This window comes from Ipomoea triloba, chromosome 2, assembly GCF_003576645.1.
Source record: "Ipomoea triloba cultivar NCNSP0323 chromosome 2, ASM357664v1".
NCBI classification, from domain to species: Eukaryota; Viridiplantae; Streptophyta; class Magnoliopsida; order Solanales; family Convolvulaceae; genus Ipomoea; species Ipomoea triloba.
In genome coordinates, this window is record NC_044917.1 from 2,999,766 (window position 1) to 3,016,174 (window position 16,409).

General features: G+C 35.8%; 2 protein-coding genes across 2 annotated transcripts; both read left to right on the plus strand.

Annotated features, from left to right (window-relative positions):
- Nucleotides 1-177: 177 nt before the first annotated feature.
- On the plus strand, nt 178-4,700 carry LOC116006046 (acetolactate synthase small subunit 1, chloroplastic-like). The gene is made up of 12 exons (XM_031246303.1): nt 178-520; nt 878-1,091; nt 1,182-1,265; nt 1,683-1,751; nt 1,934-2,017; nt 2,366-2,518; nt 2,865-2,951; nt 3,247-3,351; nt 3,431-3,553; nt 3,660-3,812; nt 4,134-4,199; nt 4,350-4,700. Exons 1-12 carry the CDS (start codon nt 285-287, stop codon nt 4,431-4,433), a joined length of 1,458 nt encoding a protein of 485 aa, XP_031102163.1. The 5' UTR covers nt 178-284; the 3' UTR covers nt 4,434-4,700.
- A 7,738-nt stretch (nt 4,701-12,438) lies between these two features.
- LOC116011205 (AP2-like ethylene-responsive transcription factor AIL1) lies at nt 12,439-16,316 on the plus strand. The gene is made up of 9 exons (XM_031250736.1): nt 12,439-12,927; nt 13,254-13,848; nt 14,070-14,152; nt 14,343-14,351; nt 14,451-14,539; nt 14,625-14,698; nt 14,886-14,936; nt 15,030-15,106; nt 15,343-16,316. The coding sequence occupies exons 1-9, from the start codon at nt 12,711-12,713 to the stop codon at nt 16,203-16,205; spliced, it is 2,058 nt and encodes a 685-aa protein (XP_031106596.1). The 5' UTR covers nt 12,439-12,710; the 3' UTR covers nt 16,206-16,316.
- Nucleotides 16,317-16,409: the final 93 nt, after the last annotated feature.

Here is a 16,409-nt window from a genome sequence, read left to right on the forward strand (position 1 = left end):
TAAAAATTATGATCATTTATGTTAAACAATCAAAACATGTCACATATATTATAGAGTAGAAAATGAGAGTACAATATAATTACTCAACGATGTCCAAATCGGGTGGTCCCGACGTGTGACGTGGCGGCAGCCACTTTCTTTAAATACTACTACTCCGATAGTGAAAATTTGGAAAAACAAATCCAACTTGCGCCACAAGAACTACAGCCTCCAGTTTCCACTTCACCTTTTCTTCACTGTTTACTTGAAGCTGAGCTAAGAAGAACTACGGTGTCGCTACCACTATGTCTGCGGCGGCGTTGCAGTGCCCAATGGCCGGCACGAGGAAGAACGCGCCACCAGCATTCGGCAAATCGCCTCCGCCCAGCGCGGCGGAGACGCTGCGCGTTTTCCGGCCAAAAACAAAGCGTTTCACCAAGGTTGTTGCAAATGCAAGTGGAAGTCGCGGTGCGGATAATGCGGCTTCTGTTTCCCTCGCCGAAACTGCCTCCGTTTCTTCTCCTTCGCCTCCTTTCTCTCGGTACCCCCTCTTTATGCGTGTTGCCATTGATAATTGCGTATTATGTGTTTGAATTATATAGCGCCGCTTTTCATTTTAATTGAATAAATAGTTCACGTCTTAGCTTAGCTTGTTCCATTTGTTTCTATGGAAAAGGATTCTTTTGGCTAAACTATTAGAAAATTGGTAAATGACTACTAATAGTCATCAGATTGTGTTAGAAGGTATGATTAGTCGATAACAGATTAATCAAACATTTATATTGATTATAGGACCAAAAGTGAAAAAAATCATACAAACCTCATGACTTGTGTATTCTACTGAGCAAGGGGATCCTCTTTTTTGCAAGTCTAACTAACTTCTTTGTATATATCTCAGGGTAAAGCGCCATACAATCTCGGTGTTTGTTGGGGATGAAAGTGGTATCATAAATCGAATAGCTGGAGTTTTTGCCCGTAGAGGTTATAACATTGAGTCTCTTGCTGTTGGCTTGAATAAAGACAGGGCGCTCTTCACCATAGTTGTCTCTGGAACTGAAAAGGTTTTGCAGCAAGTTGTAGAGCAGCTCAACAAGCTCGTGAATGTCTTGAAGGTTATTTCCTACTTTTCCTGTAAAAAACAATTTGTATGGTGCATTTTTGACTGCCTGCACTCAGTAATTCCGTGCTGTCTCATTGATCAGGTGGATGATCTGTCGAGGGAGCCTCAAGTAGAACGAGAGTTGATGCTAATAAAACTTAATGCAGAGCCAGACACAAATGCAGAAGTATATAAAAATCCTTATTTTGTCAATCTGTTCCATACAATTTATTTGTCGTTCACTTGTTCTAGCTTCTTTTAAGAAGGATGGTCTATTTTTCAATGGAAGTAGCTGAAAAAATTAAATTTTGGGCAACATGTTCTTGGTCAATCTCATACCATGACTGTGAATAAGATAAACATGATCCATTTTTTAGTGTGAAGACATATTTCAATGCTATCTGACTGATGTCAAATCTTAGAAGAAACTTTTTTAAGCATATAATACACTGCAAGTTGCTGTCTCTGTGTGTTTAGGTGCATTTAAAAAAAAAAAAAAACTTCGCTGTATTTTCTTAAGGTCAAGTTTTATTTTATCATGCGCTTTATGTCATTGAACATATGAGTCTAATTTGAGGCTCTTCATGTTGGATTTGATATTCAGATCATGTGGTTGGTAGATATCTTTAGAGCAAAAATTGTTGATAAATCAGATCACTCCGTGACCATAGAGGTAACTACTATTTGCTTTTTCATGCGATTTTATTTCCATAAGGGTTCTGTCTTTTCCTCGGTTTTTGTTCCTGGATTTAGTACGATTTGGCCATTACCTACAAACTTAAAATCCTAAACCCTAAGCCCCAATCTGGCTGTATACACATGTTTATTGAAGTACCCTGCTTATTATTGGCCCAGGTAACAGGTGACCCAGGAAAGATGGCAGCTGTTCTTAGAAATTTGAAGAAGTTTGGAATAAAGGAGCTTGCTAGAACCGGAAAGGTTCATTTTAAATCTTTGAAATGCATTAATACTCACAAACCTATATGGCCATAACTGCTTTAGAATTACCACTTTCCTGTCAGCCAATCATTTACTATTAGCCTGTTAAAATTTAGGATCCCTCGGAGAAGAAATTGAGTAGATATTGTGTGAGTATGGTAAGGGGAGATCATATAAATGTCCTTTCTAGCCATCTAAAAAAATTATTTCCTGTATGTGTCCAAAGCTAAATTTTATCCTAAGGTAAGATGGTTATGATAACTGCACAAGGTTCTTCCCTTTCTATGTTGCCACACAAGACGAGCCTTCTATTAAAAATGTTGAATGTTTACATAATTGCAAACACAGATTTCTCTGAGACGTGAAAAGCTGGGTGAGACAGCCCCCTTTTGGAGATTTTCTGCAGCTTCTTATCCCGACCTTGAGCAGACGGTGTCTGGGGCAGATACTCTAAAAGACATCAGTCAGACAATGAACGGAAAATTGAATAATGATTCTCGGGTTTGTAATTCTACTGTTTCAGTTCTACAATACGTTTTATCATTCTCAAGCTTGTTCAACTTGTATAAAGGCTATAATATATTTGCATGTATATCTTAGTCGGTCCTTATGTCAAGTTAGGCCAACTACAGTCTACATGGTAATGAAGGAAATTATTTCAAGCACACTTCAATTGGATTGTTGATTCTATTGCATTCATGATATCTCTTTATATCTACATGCCATACCAAATATTGCAGTATATATCTATTCTCTATCAATTAATTAGAAATCATAATTAATATATGATTGGATAAGTTTCTTCCTTAATGTTTTGGATTGACTAAGTTCTTTTGTTTGAATGAAGGGTGATGTTTATCCTGTGGAAGCGTATGATGACTTCTCCGTTAATAAAGTTCTTGATGCTCACTGGGGAGTTCTCCATGATGAAGATGTAAGAAAATTATCAACCACTCAGATAATCTTTTTTATATGTTTATTTGTCCATTGACGGGTCAGAAAATTAAAATGACATCTGATGGACACCAAGAGATGCCCAAAAAACAGTCAAGAATTTTCGGTCTAGTATTGTTAAGCTTGAAAGTAGAGGAAAACCTTAACATATAGACTGCAATACTACTGCATAACCGATGGGAGGCTGACTAGTATTGCATTATATGATTCTAACGGGACCACTGCTAAGGGTGCCAATACAGGTTTAGTAAGCATAATTTCGTCTATTGTTGCAGTCAAGTGGGCTTCAATCACACACGCTAACCATGCTCGTTAATGATTCACCTGGAGTTCTGAATCTGATTACGGGGGTTATATCTCGAAGAGGCTATAATGTTCAGGTCATTCTTTATCCTTTTTATGCTAACTTTTCTAATTGAAAATCACTAAAATAAAACATCAGAATTTATTTTGGCACAGAGTCTTGCTGTAGGCCCTGCTGAAAAAGAGGGGCTATCACGCATTACAACAGTCGTTCCTGGAACTGATGAAACTATTCGAAAATTGGTTCGCCAATTTGACAAGCTGGTTGATATACACGAGGTGAAGTCATTTCTGCTCTCTATTATTTGCTGTTGGAAATTCTGATTTTGCCCGTGTGGATCACTGTGAGATCGAAAGGCTAATATGAGGTTGGCGGATTGTTCAGGTTCAAGATATAACTCATTTACCTTTTGCCGAGAGGGAACTGATGCTGATCAAAATTGCTGCTAATGCTGCTGCCAGGAGGGATGTCCTTGACATCGCCAAAATTTTCCGGGCCAAACCAGTTGATGTGTCTCATCATACAATAACGCTGGAGGTAGAACTAACATCATAAACTTAAGATTCTTGTTTTGGCCTACCATGCATGTCGTTCCTCTCAATTATGCTCCTGGAGCTCTCACACTCACTTCTTACTGATAGAATCTTGAAATTTATTATCTATCTTTCCAGATGGATTGATTTTAAATAATGAAAAAACGAGAGCCATCCGATACTGATAGTAACTAATTCAACTTAAACCAATTTATTTTATCATATACTTGCTCAATGTGTGTTTATTGGATTAACCTATTGTATCAAGCTAAATCTGGGAACACAAATTTCTTATTGGTTTGATTTCTATTGCCAATTCTTGCAGTTGACTGGAGATTTTAACAAGTTGCTCGCATTGCAAAGGCTGTTGGAGCCTTTTGGTATTTGTGAGGTATGTTTTCCCAAACTTTCACCAAAACTCATAGTTTGCTTCACATTGAGCATGTGAATTGAAGGCCATGAGGTCCTGGAGCGAAACGATCCACTTGTAATGTCCTGTGCTGTGCATTTATACACATCACCATTTTCTTTCCTGCTGCAGGTGGCACGGACAGGGCGTGTGGCTTTGGTACGCGAGTCTGGCGTGGATTCAACATCCCTCCGAGGATATTCTCTCCCTTCGTAAGATTATAACCTAAAAAAACAGTACCATGCATATAATGTTCCTGCAGTTCCACTTGCTTGTTAGACCAGTATATAAAACTCTGCAATCTCTTCATTGTTGGTTCCCTGTTGAAAAACTAGCATCCCATATATGGAAATCTAGATTGTGTTGCTTTTCTACAGTGCTTTTGGTTTTTCATAAATCCATTTTTCAAAATCTCATAATACTATTGATTCTAACACATGTAGTTTTCTTTTGGAATGAATGAACAATCGCTTTACCAGGGTCCACCATGTGTATAGTGGACCATGTTCAGATTATGTACTTACAGTTAATATATTATGTACTTGTTGTAGTTAACTGATAGTATATAATATATTAACGACAAGTGGTGAATCCTGGTCCACAAAATAATTTACTATGAATGAAGTGTAAGTTCAGAGATGGGTTCATCTTTGGTGTATGCATGTATCGAACCAGGGCAAATTATTCTGTGGATCCGCGTCCATCTTGCAAGATGGACCCGGGTCCAAAATACATAATTTTACATATTGAATGTTCACAATTTATACTGAATGTTCGCAACTAAATGTTCACAATTTACATATTGAATGTTTACAATTTGAATTGAACATTCAATATGTAAATTGCAAGGTGGACCCAAGTCCATGGTATAACTATTGAGTAGGGTGGTATTACCCCAACAAGAGATACATGCATTTGAGACATGAAATGATCAATCAAATTGACTTTAGTCATTTTATTATAAAATTAGAGGAAGTGAAATTTATGTTAGAGAGGCTTTCCATGATGCTTAAGCCTCAAGCTGAGCATATATACCATAGAAGCACTGTAAGGGTGGGGTGGGGGGTGGAAAGGGTTCAATTTATTTGTTCACATGCATTGGCAGATAGAAGAATGGATTTGATGACAAATGGAGTGGAAGACTGGAGTAGGGGGACCTCAAGCCTAATCATCTCTTCAACTTTCTGCTTTCATTCCCTCATGCCTTTGTTATGGTCCAATCTGAACAGCCACAGCCTCAGCCAGAAGAATTATATATATATATATATATATTTGTGCAGTAGCAAATAGTGCCACTTTTACTTATATATATATATTATGCAGTGGCAGTGAATCATTAGTGTAATGCGCTACGTGTGCAAATCCAAGAAGATACAACCAACATTATATTCAAAGTTCACTGCCTAGCTGACTTTGCTCCCATATTTCATTTCTCCTGATAAACTCAACCCATAGCTGTGTGAGAGAGAAAGCATGTATGGACTATGGGGTATATTCCAGTCTCAACATGTTTCATTCATAGATAATCCTATGAAAATTTACTTTAGAGATTTTTTTTTTTCCAAATTCATCCAACATGATGCATGTTAATAGTATGTTGTGATAATTGACAAAAAATTTATCATTGCTCCATTCAACATGAAAAATACGGAGTAGAAATTAAGCAAAGTAACTATGAAATCTCCCAGTGCAAATATTTACAAATGTAGAATGGCTAGCCTACTTCATTGCTAATTATAATAACTATAAATTAAAGCATGGTTAAATTGATCAATAAATTCAAAATAAATTTGTAAATTTTACTTTGTTAGTAACTGTATGCTCACAAGGACATGGTCTACAAGCGTTTGGGGATTAAGAAAATAAAAAATGGGCTTATACATTCAGCCAAATGATAGGCTGTTCAATGATATATTGATATGCATAAATTTGAGTTAGATTCAGTTTCTATTTTTTTTAAATATAGAAGAAAAAAACAATAGAATCAACTATGATTTTTAGAAATTATTTTTTGCATTTTCAAATACACATTTAAAAAAATACACATTTATTTAAATTGATTGAGTGAGCAGACTGTTACTTTCAAACACTGACAAAGTGGATGCAGTAAAAAAATTTCAGGGCCAAAACTGGGTAGGCAATAATAATAGTCAATTGTGATTGTTGATGGGTCAAAAGTCTTTTTTTTTTTTAAATCTTTACCATATATATTTATTTACACGTTGGGGATTGGGAGAGACTAGGGTTGGGCATGATTCCTATGATATTACCGAGGCCATTTATTTGTTTTTGTTTTTACAGCGGAGAGAGACTAAGACAGAGACAGGCTTTAAATAGTTTATTATACGTACAAACCAATTTTTTTTTTTAATCAAAACTAAAAATTTGGAGAGTAGGGGGGTGGGTGGCCATGTGGTTTTTACCGTCTTTTGATTCCCTTTCTTGACGGTCAAACATAGCAGTGGGATATTTTGCACCCTTCGAGATGACAATCAACCCCTCTTCCACCCTACACTTCCCCCTAAACTATTCACACTTGCTCACATTGTCCCTATCCTATCATATCTTCCACTATATAATTTCTTCACTTTTAAACCTATATAATGTTTAATAAATCGTTCACACACAAAATTAAACTGAAAATCTTATAACTACTAAATTAATTGTTCGATCAATTTAAATGAAATTATTGTGAAAATAAAAATTAAACTAATAAAGATTGAGATAGTTGATTGATGCATGCACGTGCATTGTAACATTTGTAAGGTAAATAGATGTACATATTGGATGGTTACAAAATTTGAAGGTATTTCAATTGATTTTCACATGTTTAATTTACTGTGTCATCTTGTGAGATTCTTTCACTTATGATGACTGATTGTGTAGAGAAAATCAGAAAATATACTTAGTTGCACTATACCTTTCATTCCCACACTTTTAATAAAATGAGAGTTATTTTATTACACTCATGTAATACTATATTAAGCAAAAGATATGATTTTTGCCAACAGTTTATTAGAAGTTATTATACAATAGAAAGGACAAATTTTGGAGCTAGGGTTATGAAGAGAGATGGATGTTATTGGAGCAAATTAAAGTATCTTTTATATAAAGTAAAAGATAAAATTGTATTAATAATAAAATAAACAAGTTTAGAGTAGAAGGGACAATAATTTTTTATTTTTTTTTGAAAACAAGAAGGGACAATAATTAATTCAGTCAAACTAAGTAAGGCATGCGTGTGTGTGGATTTGTAAGCCCTTAATAATAAAAGAATCCAAAGAGCCGCAAGACAAGGGTTAGTGTCCTCGCTTAGCCCTACACCTACCCAACCCTTCTCCATTTTTTACCCCACCTTTTTTCCCTTTGTTTTGGGAATATTTATCACATTTTCTCTACCCTCTAACTTAGAAAATGTGAAATCATATTTTTGTATCAATAAAATTTAGTATGCCATTTAATGTTTGTTGGCAATCAAGTACAATATCATGTTATCGAAATATAATTTTGACAGTGTTATACAAGTATAAAGAAATAAAGTTACGTTTTCTCAAAAAATTCTTGCTGAGCATCTTTAAAATTGGTGTCCAATCTAGGTAGCCCGGCCAAGGGCCCAAACTCTGGTATGGGAAGCTCTAACTTCAAGATGTTGTTGGTAGAAGTCGAACTCCCACCATGCTAATAAAATTGTAACTTTAGATCAAGTAATTTACAACTTAAGCTAACCTTACGGAACTGTTATTTTCTTTCTTTCTTTTTTTTTTTTTTTGTATTTTTATTTTTTTATAAGGTTGAACCATGGTAAGAGCCATTAAGTATATGTATACATTGTATGTATATATACAATTCCTCATACCCTCTCTTTCTCTCTCCGCTTTGCAATCTATCTGCAAAAAGCCAAAAGATACTTGGGTATATTTATTTACAATCTTTTATTAGTAAAACATATTAAAAGGGAAAAGAAGACAAAGTGTCAGCCATGCTCGTGCATGTATCAATTATTGTTATCTGCGCAGTGGAGAGAGAGAAAGAGAGTCCCCCGTTCCTAGCGGGGGAGCAGTTTCATCATCCATACTACCTAAACCTACTAAACTATTATTTTAGCTTACCAGAAAGACTGTCAAAGTGGCGTGAAGTGATTCTCCCAAGTGAGAGGTTAGATATTGACTTATTGAGTTTCAGTAGGTTGAGGAAGTATATATGAACATATACTACATCAAGGATTCTTTCTACGTTAAAACGAAGGATTTGAAAAATTGAATTAAAAAGTGAGTATCAGATTTGATAGTTTTATAATAAAAGAAGTTTACAAATCCACACTATAGAAAGTATTTGCAATCTCATTAATAGAGTTGGGTTGGCACGTACTGTAGAACACATTTACAAGAAAATCAATGTTTGTGTAGAATAAATGACAACACGTACGTCATGATGAACTCTTCCATAGCCTTCATATAGATTTTCGAAACCTCCTAATACCATTGTCGTTGCTTGGTCAAAAACCTATGTAATTTTGATATGTCATTTTCATTCTCTCTCCTTAAAAAAAATGGTATACGTACATGTAAAACGATCACACTAAATAATAAAACATTTGATATATGTAACATGATTTTACAATTGGACATTTGAAAATGTTTAACATTGCATCTTCGGATAACTGAAAGTATATCCCGAGACTCTTGTGATTACACGAAGGAGGAAGATGATGAGAACCAGGTAGTGCCTTTCCTGCACTCAAAGCATTTTCAAATGCACTATCAACCATTTCAAAATGTAAAAAAGTTTTTAAAAAATCACTCTATTTTTTTTTTATTGATTTTCAACTTTAATCATTCTTAGATTGACATGGCAAAAGAAAATACTATATGTACCCTAATTTTTTACTTCAACACACAAAATCTTGATATAGATAAGATATTTGTATTGGAACCCAAATAAAAAAGTAACTTACCAGTGCCCGCTATATCAAAAAATAAGATTTGACAGGGTGTTTGGTTGGAAAGAGGAATTATGGGGGAATGGAATTGTAAAAAAGAATAAGGTGAAAATAAAGTAAGATTCAAATTATAGTGTTTGGTATGCATGAATATGATTAATAAGAATTGAAAGGGAATGAGTAATATAATTACTGAAATGCCCTTATGTAAGAAAACATATGAGTGGATGAAAATAATGACAGGGACAAAAATGTCTTCACACTCTCCAATTCAATGCTGAATTACAATTCATAGAAGAAGGGTCATGAATTGCAATTCAGCAAATAGAGGAATTACAATTCGGTGAAATTACAATTTCCTCCAACCAAACAATATAGTTTAGAGCTTCAACAAATTTCAATTCAATTACAATCAAATTGCATTCAACCAAGCAAGTTGTGAGAGTCCATGTAGCCCACCATTCATACTAGAAGTAGGGCATATATATGTATGTGTGTGCATGATGATTGATGAGATGGATGGAATATAATGAATGATGTAACGTGAGAGTTATGGGTTAGAATTGAAGATGGGAAATTGGCATGAAATGAAGGTGAAAAGGGTGTTGGTTGGTTAGTGGTTAGATTAGGGGGTGTGACAGTGCTCAGTCTGACATTGATGTGACCTTTGTCCAACTCAACCCCTATTTTAGTATCTATCAAAAATTCTATTCTATACACCCATATTGTATCTATTAAATTACTTTGCATTTTTTTCTAAAAAAAATATTATTATCATTGACTATTTTATATTTCTGACCATGTATATGGACGGTACAATTATATTATATATTTGAATATTATCAAATATGACACTGTATAAAAGAAATTCATAATATTTATGTGTAATTAACTAAGATTGCATTTCAAATTCAAATCTCTCTATGTGATTGTCTTTACCATGAAATCTTAGTGGATGAGATATATAAAGAATATGATGTATTTTGATAGTTGAATGAGATATGTTGGGTCGGTCTTTGAATTTTTGTGGTCCCATTCTTATAAATAAATAAGGCCTTGCCAAAAGTATAAGTGTAATATTTAAAACTAATACCATAAAATATATTATTTTTACTTCAAATAAGTATGAAGGGTGCAACACCAGTTGAATGCAAAAATACCAGTTTCTACTTCAATGCCAAAATGATTTTAAGTAGGATGTGCAAAGAATGTCATTTATTTAAAATAATATGGGTAAATATGAAAAAAAAAAGAATAGGAAACTACTAGCTTATTTTTGAAACGTTACCTTAGGTAGTTTGATATTATAACATCATATGTAAGAGAAACTTGAAAGTAACATTTAAAAAATGTTATTTGCATTTTGCATAATTTTTAAGTTTTTAATGGTCTAATTGCACTTTTCTTTTTGTTTGATCGTTCAATTGCACAATGTGTAAAAATTTAATGGCCTATTTGACACGTTTTTCTTTAATCAATATAGAAGTTAGTCTCTTTGTGAACGTGGCTAACAATACAACGCTACCTACACTGGCACATCAAATTAATTGCCCCTACAATATGCACGGGGAGTTCACGCTTTCCTCTCCTATTTTAATCATTTGAACGACAATTTTGAATCGCTCTCAAACTCAATATTATGAAAGCCCCTATCCCAATATAAACTCAAATTATCATAAATATAATCTTTAACAAATTCGCGATGTAATCCCAATTCTAAATGTAAAATTATACGCCCACACACCTAACGTATCCCTCAATAACAACTCACCGTCAAAGCTATACCAAGTTGACCTGGCCTTTAACGCGTCATGACATCAACATTTACTTTAGCGGTGTCCCCACACGGTTTAATTATTTGTCCCCTCTCGCAAGAGTCTGACACTTAAGCTGCGTTCCAACCAACACAGTTTGAATAATTTTTTGTATCAAGAGTGCCTAATTTCAAATATTATAACTATTGACACTTAGCTTGTTTTTGTTCTTGTACATACTTAGAAAAAGTTGCTCAAATATAATATAACATAGTAAGTAAAAAAAATGTGGTTTTTTTATAATAGAAAGTGACAAAAATATATTTGATTTACATTCCTAATTTAAGTCCAATGCACGTACGTTCTGATGAATTAAAGTATTAAACATCTGAAGGGCGAATTAGTCATTAGAAACTATAAAGTTTACATATTAAATGAGAGTCAAAGATATCCATGAAGTTCCAAAGATTGTAATTGTTTAGGCTTGTTTTACGATTACGAAACTATCACATGCCCATTGGATATCCCACATGTAAAGGAGTTTTTTTTTTTTTTTTTTTTTTTTTTTTTTTTTTTTTTTTTAAAAAANTGAAAACACATGTAAAGGAGTTATACTGTCCTATAAGAACACACAATCTTCTTTATTCATTAAATTGTCATTTAAAAGGAAAAATAAATTACAACATTGAAAAGTATAATTGAGTAGGTAAAACATTATTACTGTACCCAAATAATTATAAGTTTAATTATTATTAACACAATCTTAGTCAAATTCATCACATAACAGCTACATAGTATAATTTTTTAAAATTTACAGTCCACCAAAAAATAAACATAATTTTACTATCAAATTTTCTGCCCTTAATTATTTGAAAAGTGGAGAGATGAATAGGGCGCGGCGAAAATTCACAAAATTTCAATAGTGTCCCTTATTGTTTTTTTTTTTTTTTTGAAAGCAGTGTCCCTTATTGTTCATTACATTTAATGATAGATTTGATGCATATTTATTATTTAATGTTCAATTAACCATCGAATGCTATATGCCTCTCATTTCATTATTACAGATTCAATTAATATAAGAACTCTAATTTTTAAGAATACATATATTTGAAAATAAATATATAATATTTAAACATTACAAACAAAGAAAAATTATTTTAAAAAATGTTAAGGTGTTGATTGATATCACCACCAATTGGCGATTACATTAGGTGGAATTAGAAATAAATGAAAATTTTTAGAATTTGTATCAGGTATAAATTTAAAGGTATGGTCGGTGTGTTGATTAACCGTGTAAATTTAAGAAGTAGTACTTTTTTTTCATGTAATTTGGTAATATACAAATAATATTTTAAAATGTACTCAAAAATAAAATTATTTTAAAATAATTAATTAATTTATTAATAAGAGAAATCATGACAGCAGGCTACAGTTAAGAATTTGATTTTTACTATCCTCGTGTACTTTTTAATTATTCATATTCTCCGTTTTTCTTGAAAGATGGAATTCTCAGAGAGAGAGAGAGAGTTAAGGTGTTCATATTATATGAATAGCTTCACTTTGCCTTGGAAGAAATGACTTTCTCTTCTTCTTCTTCTTCATTATTTGAACCTCTCTTCTTCTCCTTCAAACCACGCAAAAATGGCAACTTCTCTCTTTTCTGATCATCAAACCCGTACTCCTTGATTCTCTTACCACCCTGCATCTTCACCGTCTTCCCATGCATCAGTTTTCCGTTTTGATTCTGTGTTCTTAGGACTGTTTTTTTTTTTTAAAGAATGTTTTGTTGAGTTTCTGGATATGGCGGCTTCCATGAACAACTGGCTAGGCTTCTCTCTTTCTCCTCACCACGACGCTCAGCCCCAGGAGATCTCGTCCATCTCCGCTTCTGATGACGTCTCCGCCGGCGGCGGCGGCGGCGGCGACTGCTTTGATCTTAGCTGCCGGAGAATGCTCCCCTCCGCCTCCCCCTTCGGCATACTCGAAGCTTTCAGCTCTAGAAATAGCCAGTCTCAAGGTCAGTACTAAATAAATCTAGGTTAAGCTTTTGTTGTTTTTTTCGAGTAACCATGAAACTCGCAACCACTGTTAGATAATTTTTTGAGTTTGAACTGGAAAGACTTTTTTTTTTTTTTTTAAATTAAACTTGTAACCTAGTTACTAAGTCAGACCAGATTAGTCTGACTAACTTGGCTGGAGTTTTCTATTACTGTCTGCAGTTTGTGTGGTTTAAAACCCTAATAGTTTTAATGGAAGTTCATCAATGGCGGTAAATTAAACATCATGTGTTGTGTTTAACTTACAAACGTTGTCTCATGCATATATAATTATAATATTTTGTAGAGTGGAGTCATATGAAAGACGCGGAAACGATGATGTTCAGTCAACACGGCGGCCTTGAAAGCCAGCAAGAAGTTGCACCCAAGCTGGAGAACTTTCTGGGAATCGGAAGAGACCGGCAGCTTCAACCTTGCACCACCGCCGCCGCCGCCGCTAACGCTAACAATAACCCTACTTTTGGGCTCTCGATGATAAAGAACTGGCTGCGCACTAACAAAACTGCCAGTGATAACGGCGGCTGTGTGGCGGCGGCCGGCATGATGAGCAGCTCTCAAGCCCTGTCGCTGTCCATGGGCGCGGCGTCGCAGCCCAGCTCCGCCGCCGCAGCTCTCCCGTTACTTAATATCAGCGGCGGCGAGAACGATCATGTTCATCTCCAGAATAACGTTATTGCTGCAAGTACTAATAGCGCAGGTTGTCTGTCGGAGAGCGAGAATAATAGTCAACAGACTGAAAATGGAACGAGCCAATCTCCGGCGACCGCCATAGCCGCCGACGCACAAACTTCCACCGCTACTGCCAACGGACTTGACGCCACGTCGCGGAAATCCATCGACACCTTTGGTCAGAGAACTTCTATTTACCGCGGCGTCACAAGGTACCATATAATAAATAATAATTCTTATGGTCACTTGTTTTGCGAAGTGACTTATTGACTGTCTTATTTTGAGCTGATTAGTTATGCAAAATTTTATTAATTTATTATTTTGTAATTTTTCTTTTTTACTATTGACACAATATAGTGACAGAGGGTTTTTCTAAAGAAAATCTTGATTTTTATTCCAAAATTGATTTTGAAATTTGGTTGGGTGGGTGCAGGCATCGATGGACTGGGAGATATGAGGCACATTTGTGGGATAATAGCTGTAGGAGAGAGGGACAAACCCGCAAAGGAAGGCAAGGTAAACTGTGCACCACTCTACACTCTACACCCTACAACCTAATCAATTCCTTAAACACAGTTGCACTTTCCTTAAATTAGTGTCTGCCACTTTTTTCTGCTGCTCTAATTACTGCTAATTAACCTAATCTTATCTGTTTTCCTGTGATTTGTGTTTGGTTGGCGTCATCTCACTGTTCCACTGCTTGCAGTTTACTTGGGTAAGTGAAAACGAAACCCGTCTTTCAATATCATTATTTGTTGAAACGAAATACATTTTTCAATATGGTGTAATGTAACGTCACGTTGTTGGTCTGTAGGAGGTTATGACAAGGAAGAAAAGGCGGCCCGAGCTTACGATTTAGCTGCACTCAAGTACTGGGGTCCTACTACCACCACTAATTTTCCTGTGAGTATATATATACGCAGCAATAGTTATCCATGGTTTTGATGTGAATTTTAATGTATGTATAATATGTATGCTTAATTTTCAGATTAGCAACTATGAGAAAGAACTGGAGGAGATGAAACATATGACCAGACAAGAGTATGTCGCGTCATTACGAAGGTGAGACCTCACTCAGCTCGTCTACTCACCGTCATTTACATCCTCTCGAATGTTCTGTCGGAGAGAAAGAATCTTATTATAAACTGAGACGACATTACAAGGGTTGTAATATATTACATGTCTTGTGACTACAAAGTAATTTTCATCGCTAATATAATATTTGTTGTCACTGGTGTTTATGTTGCAGGAAAAGCAGTGGATTCTCTCGTGGTGCATCCATTTATCGCGGTGTAACAAGGTAACTAGAGTACATTAGAGTTTATGAATAAAATTGATTATAAATTTTCTTGTTTGTATGTATAATTTTTCAATGTGAAACAATTGTGAGCAGGCACCATCAGCATGGAAGATGGCAGGCTAGGATTGGAAGAGTAGCTGGAAACAAGGATCTTTACTTGGGCACTTTCAGTAAGCCATTCTTTTTTCATTACTATATGTTATGTTATAATATAATTGAAAAATATGTTTGATCACAAGTCTAAATGTTAAAATTATATATTTATTATTTATTTATATTATGCTAGATGAACATATATAATATATAAACATAAATATGCAATCCAATTATCAGTTTAAATTTTTAGTTGAGATAGAGAACATGCTTCAATTTGGTCATTCTCTATAAGTTTTCTTTGTTATTTTAGGCACCCAGGAGGAAGCGGCTGAGGCATATGACATCGCCGCCATAAGATTCCGGGGACTGAACGCCGTTACCAACTTCGAGATCAGTCGATACGACGTGAAGAGCATAATGGACAGCGCCACGTTGCCCATCGGCGCGGCGGCTAAGCGGCTAAAGGATGCGGCGGAGCAGTCGGAGATGTCACAAAGAACAGAAGACACCCACAACAACATCGGACTCCTCTCACATTTCACCGACGGAATCACTAGCTACGGCGCCGCCGCTCACCACCACGGCTGGCCCTCCATCGCCTTCCAGCAAGCTCAGCCGCTCAACATGCATTACCCTTACGCCGCCGCCGCCGCCCACCACCAGAGGCTCCCACTGTGGTGCAAGCAAGAACAACCGCACGATAACGCTGACGTCACTCACAGCGGCATTCAAGATATTCATCAGCTTCAGCTCGGCTACAGCAGCGCCGCCGCCGCAGCCGCCGCGGCGCACAATAACTCTCTGCAGCCTTCCGTGATACACAATCTGATGGGCTTGGACTCCTCTTCGATGGAGCTTAGCTATGGCGTCGCCGGAGAAGGAGGTAACAACAACGGCGGCTTCGTGATGATGCCGATTGGACAGGATGGGACCCACGGGTTCGGAGAAAACGAGGTTAAGCCACTCGGCTACAATGACAACATGTTCGGCGGTTCTTCATCTTCCCCGGATCCATACAATCAAGAAAGAAGCTTCTACCTCTACAACCAGCAACCGCAAAACCCCGCCGCCACATGCAACAACTGGGTCCCAACCGCCGTTCCGACCATCTCGGCAAGGGCGGGAAATATCGCCGCCGTTCCGGCCACTTTTCCGGCGTGGAATGATACATAGAACGAACTATATCTTCTAATCAGAGATAGAAGGTGGTGGGGCCCTTCAGTTAGAAGGTGTATTATAACTAGTTTTTATTTTTTGAATTCTCGTTTTAAATTAATTATAACTTCAAATGAATTGGACCAAGAAAAATAGGGATCTTGATAACTTTTTCTTTTGGTGCTTGGTGGATATTTATATATATTGTAATGAATTTTGGTA

Bases quoted from the DNA above. Each gene is read 5' to 3' on its own strand.
- LOC116006046 (XM_031246303.1), top strand. From the start codon at position 285: ATGTCTGCGGCGGCGTTGCAGTGCCCAATGGCCGGCACGAGGAAGAAC. The intron at 1,092-1,181 runs GTTATTTCCTAC...CTCATTGATCAG, and splicing joins AGCTCGTGAATGTCTTGAAG to GTGGATGATCTGTCGAGGGA. The intron at 4,200-4,349 runs GTATGTTTTCCC...TTCCTGCTGCAG, and splicing joins AGCCTTTTGGTATTTGTGAG to GTGGCACGGACAGGGCGTGT.
- LOC116011205 (XM_031250736.1), top strand. From the start codon at position 12,711: ATGGCGGCTTCCATGAACAACTGGCTAGGCTTCTCTCTTTCTCCTCAC. The intron at 14,699-14,885 runs GTGAGACCTCAC...TTTATGTTGCAG, and splicing joins TATGTCGCGTCATTACGAAG to GAAAAGCAGTGGATTCTCTC. The intron at 15,107-15,342 runs GTAAGCCATTCT...TTGTTATTTTAG, and splicing joins TCTTTACTTGGGCACTTTCA to GCACCCAGGAGGAAGCGGCT.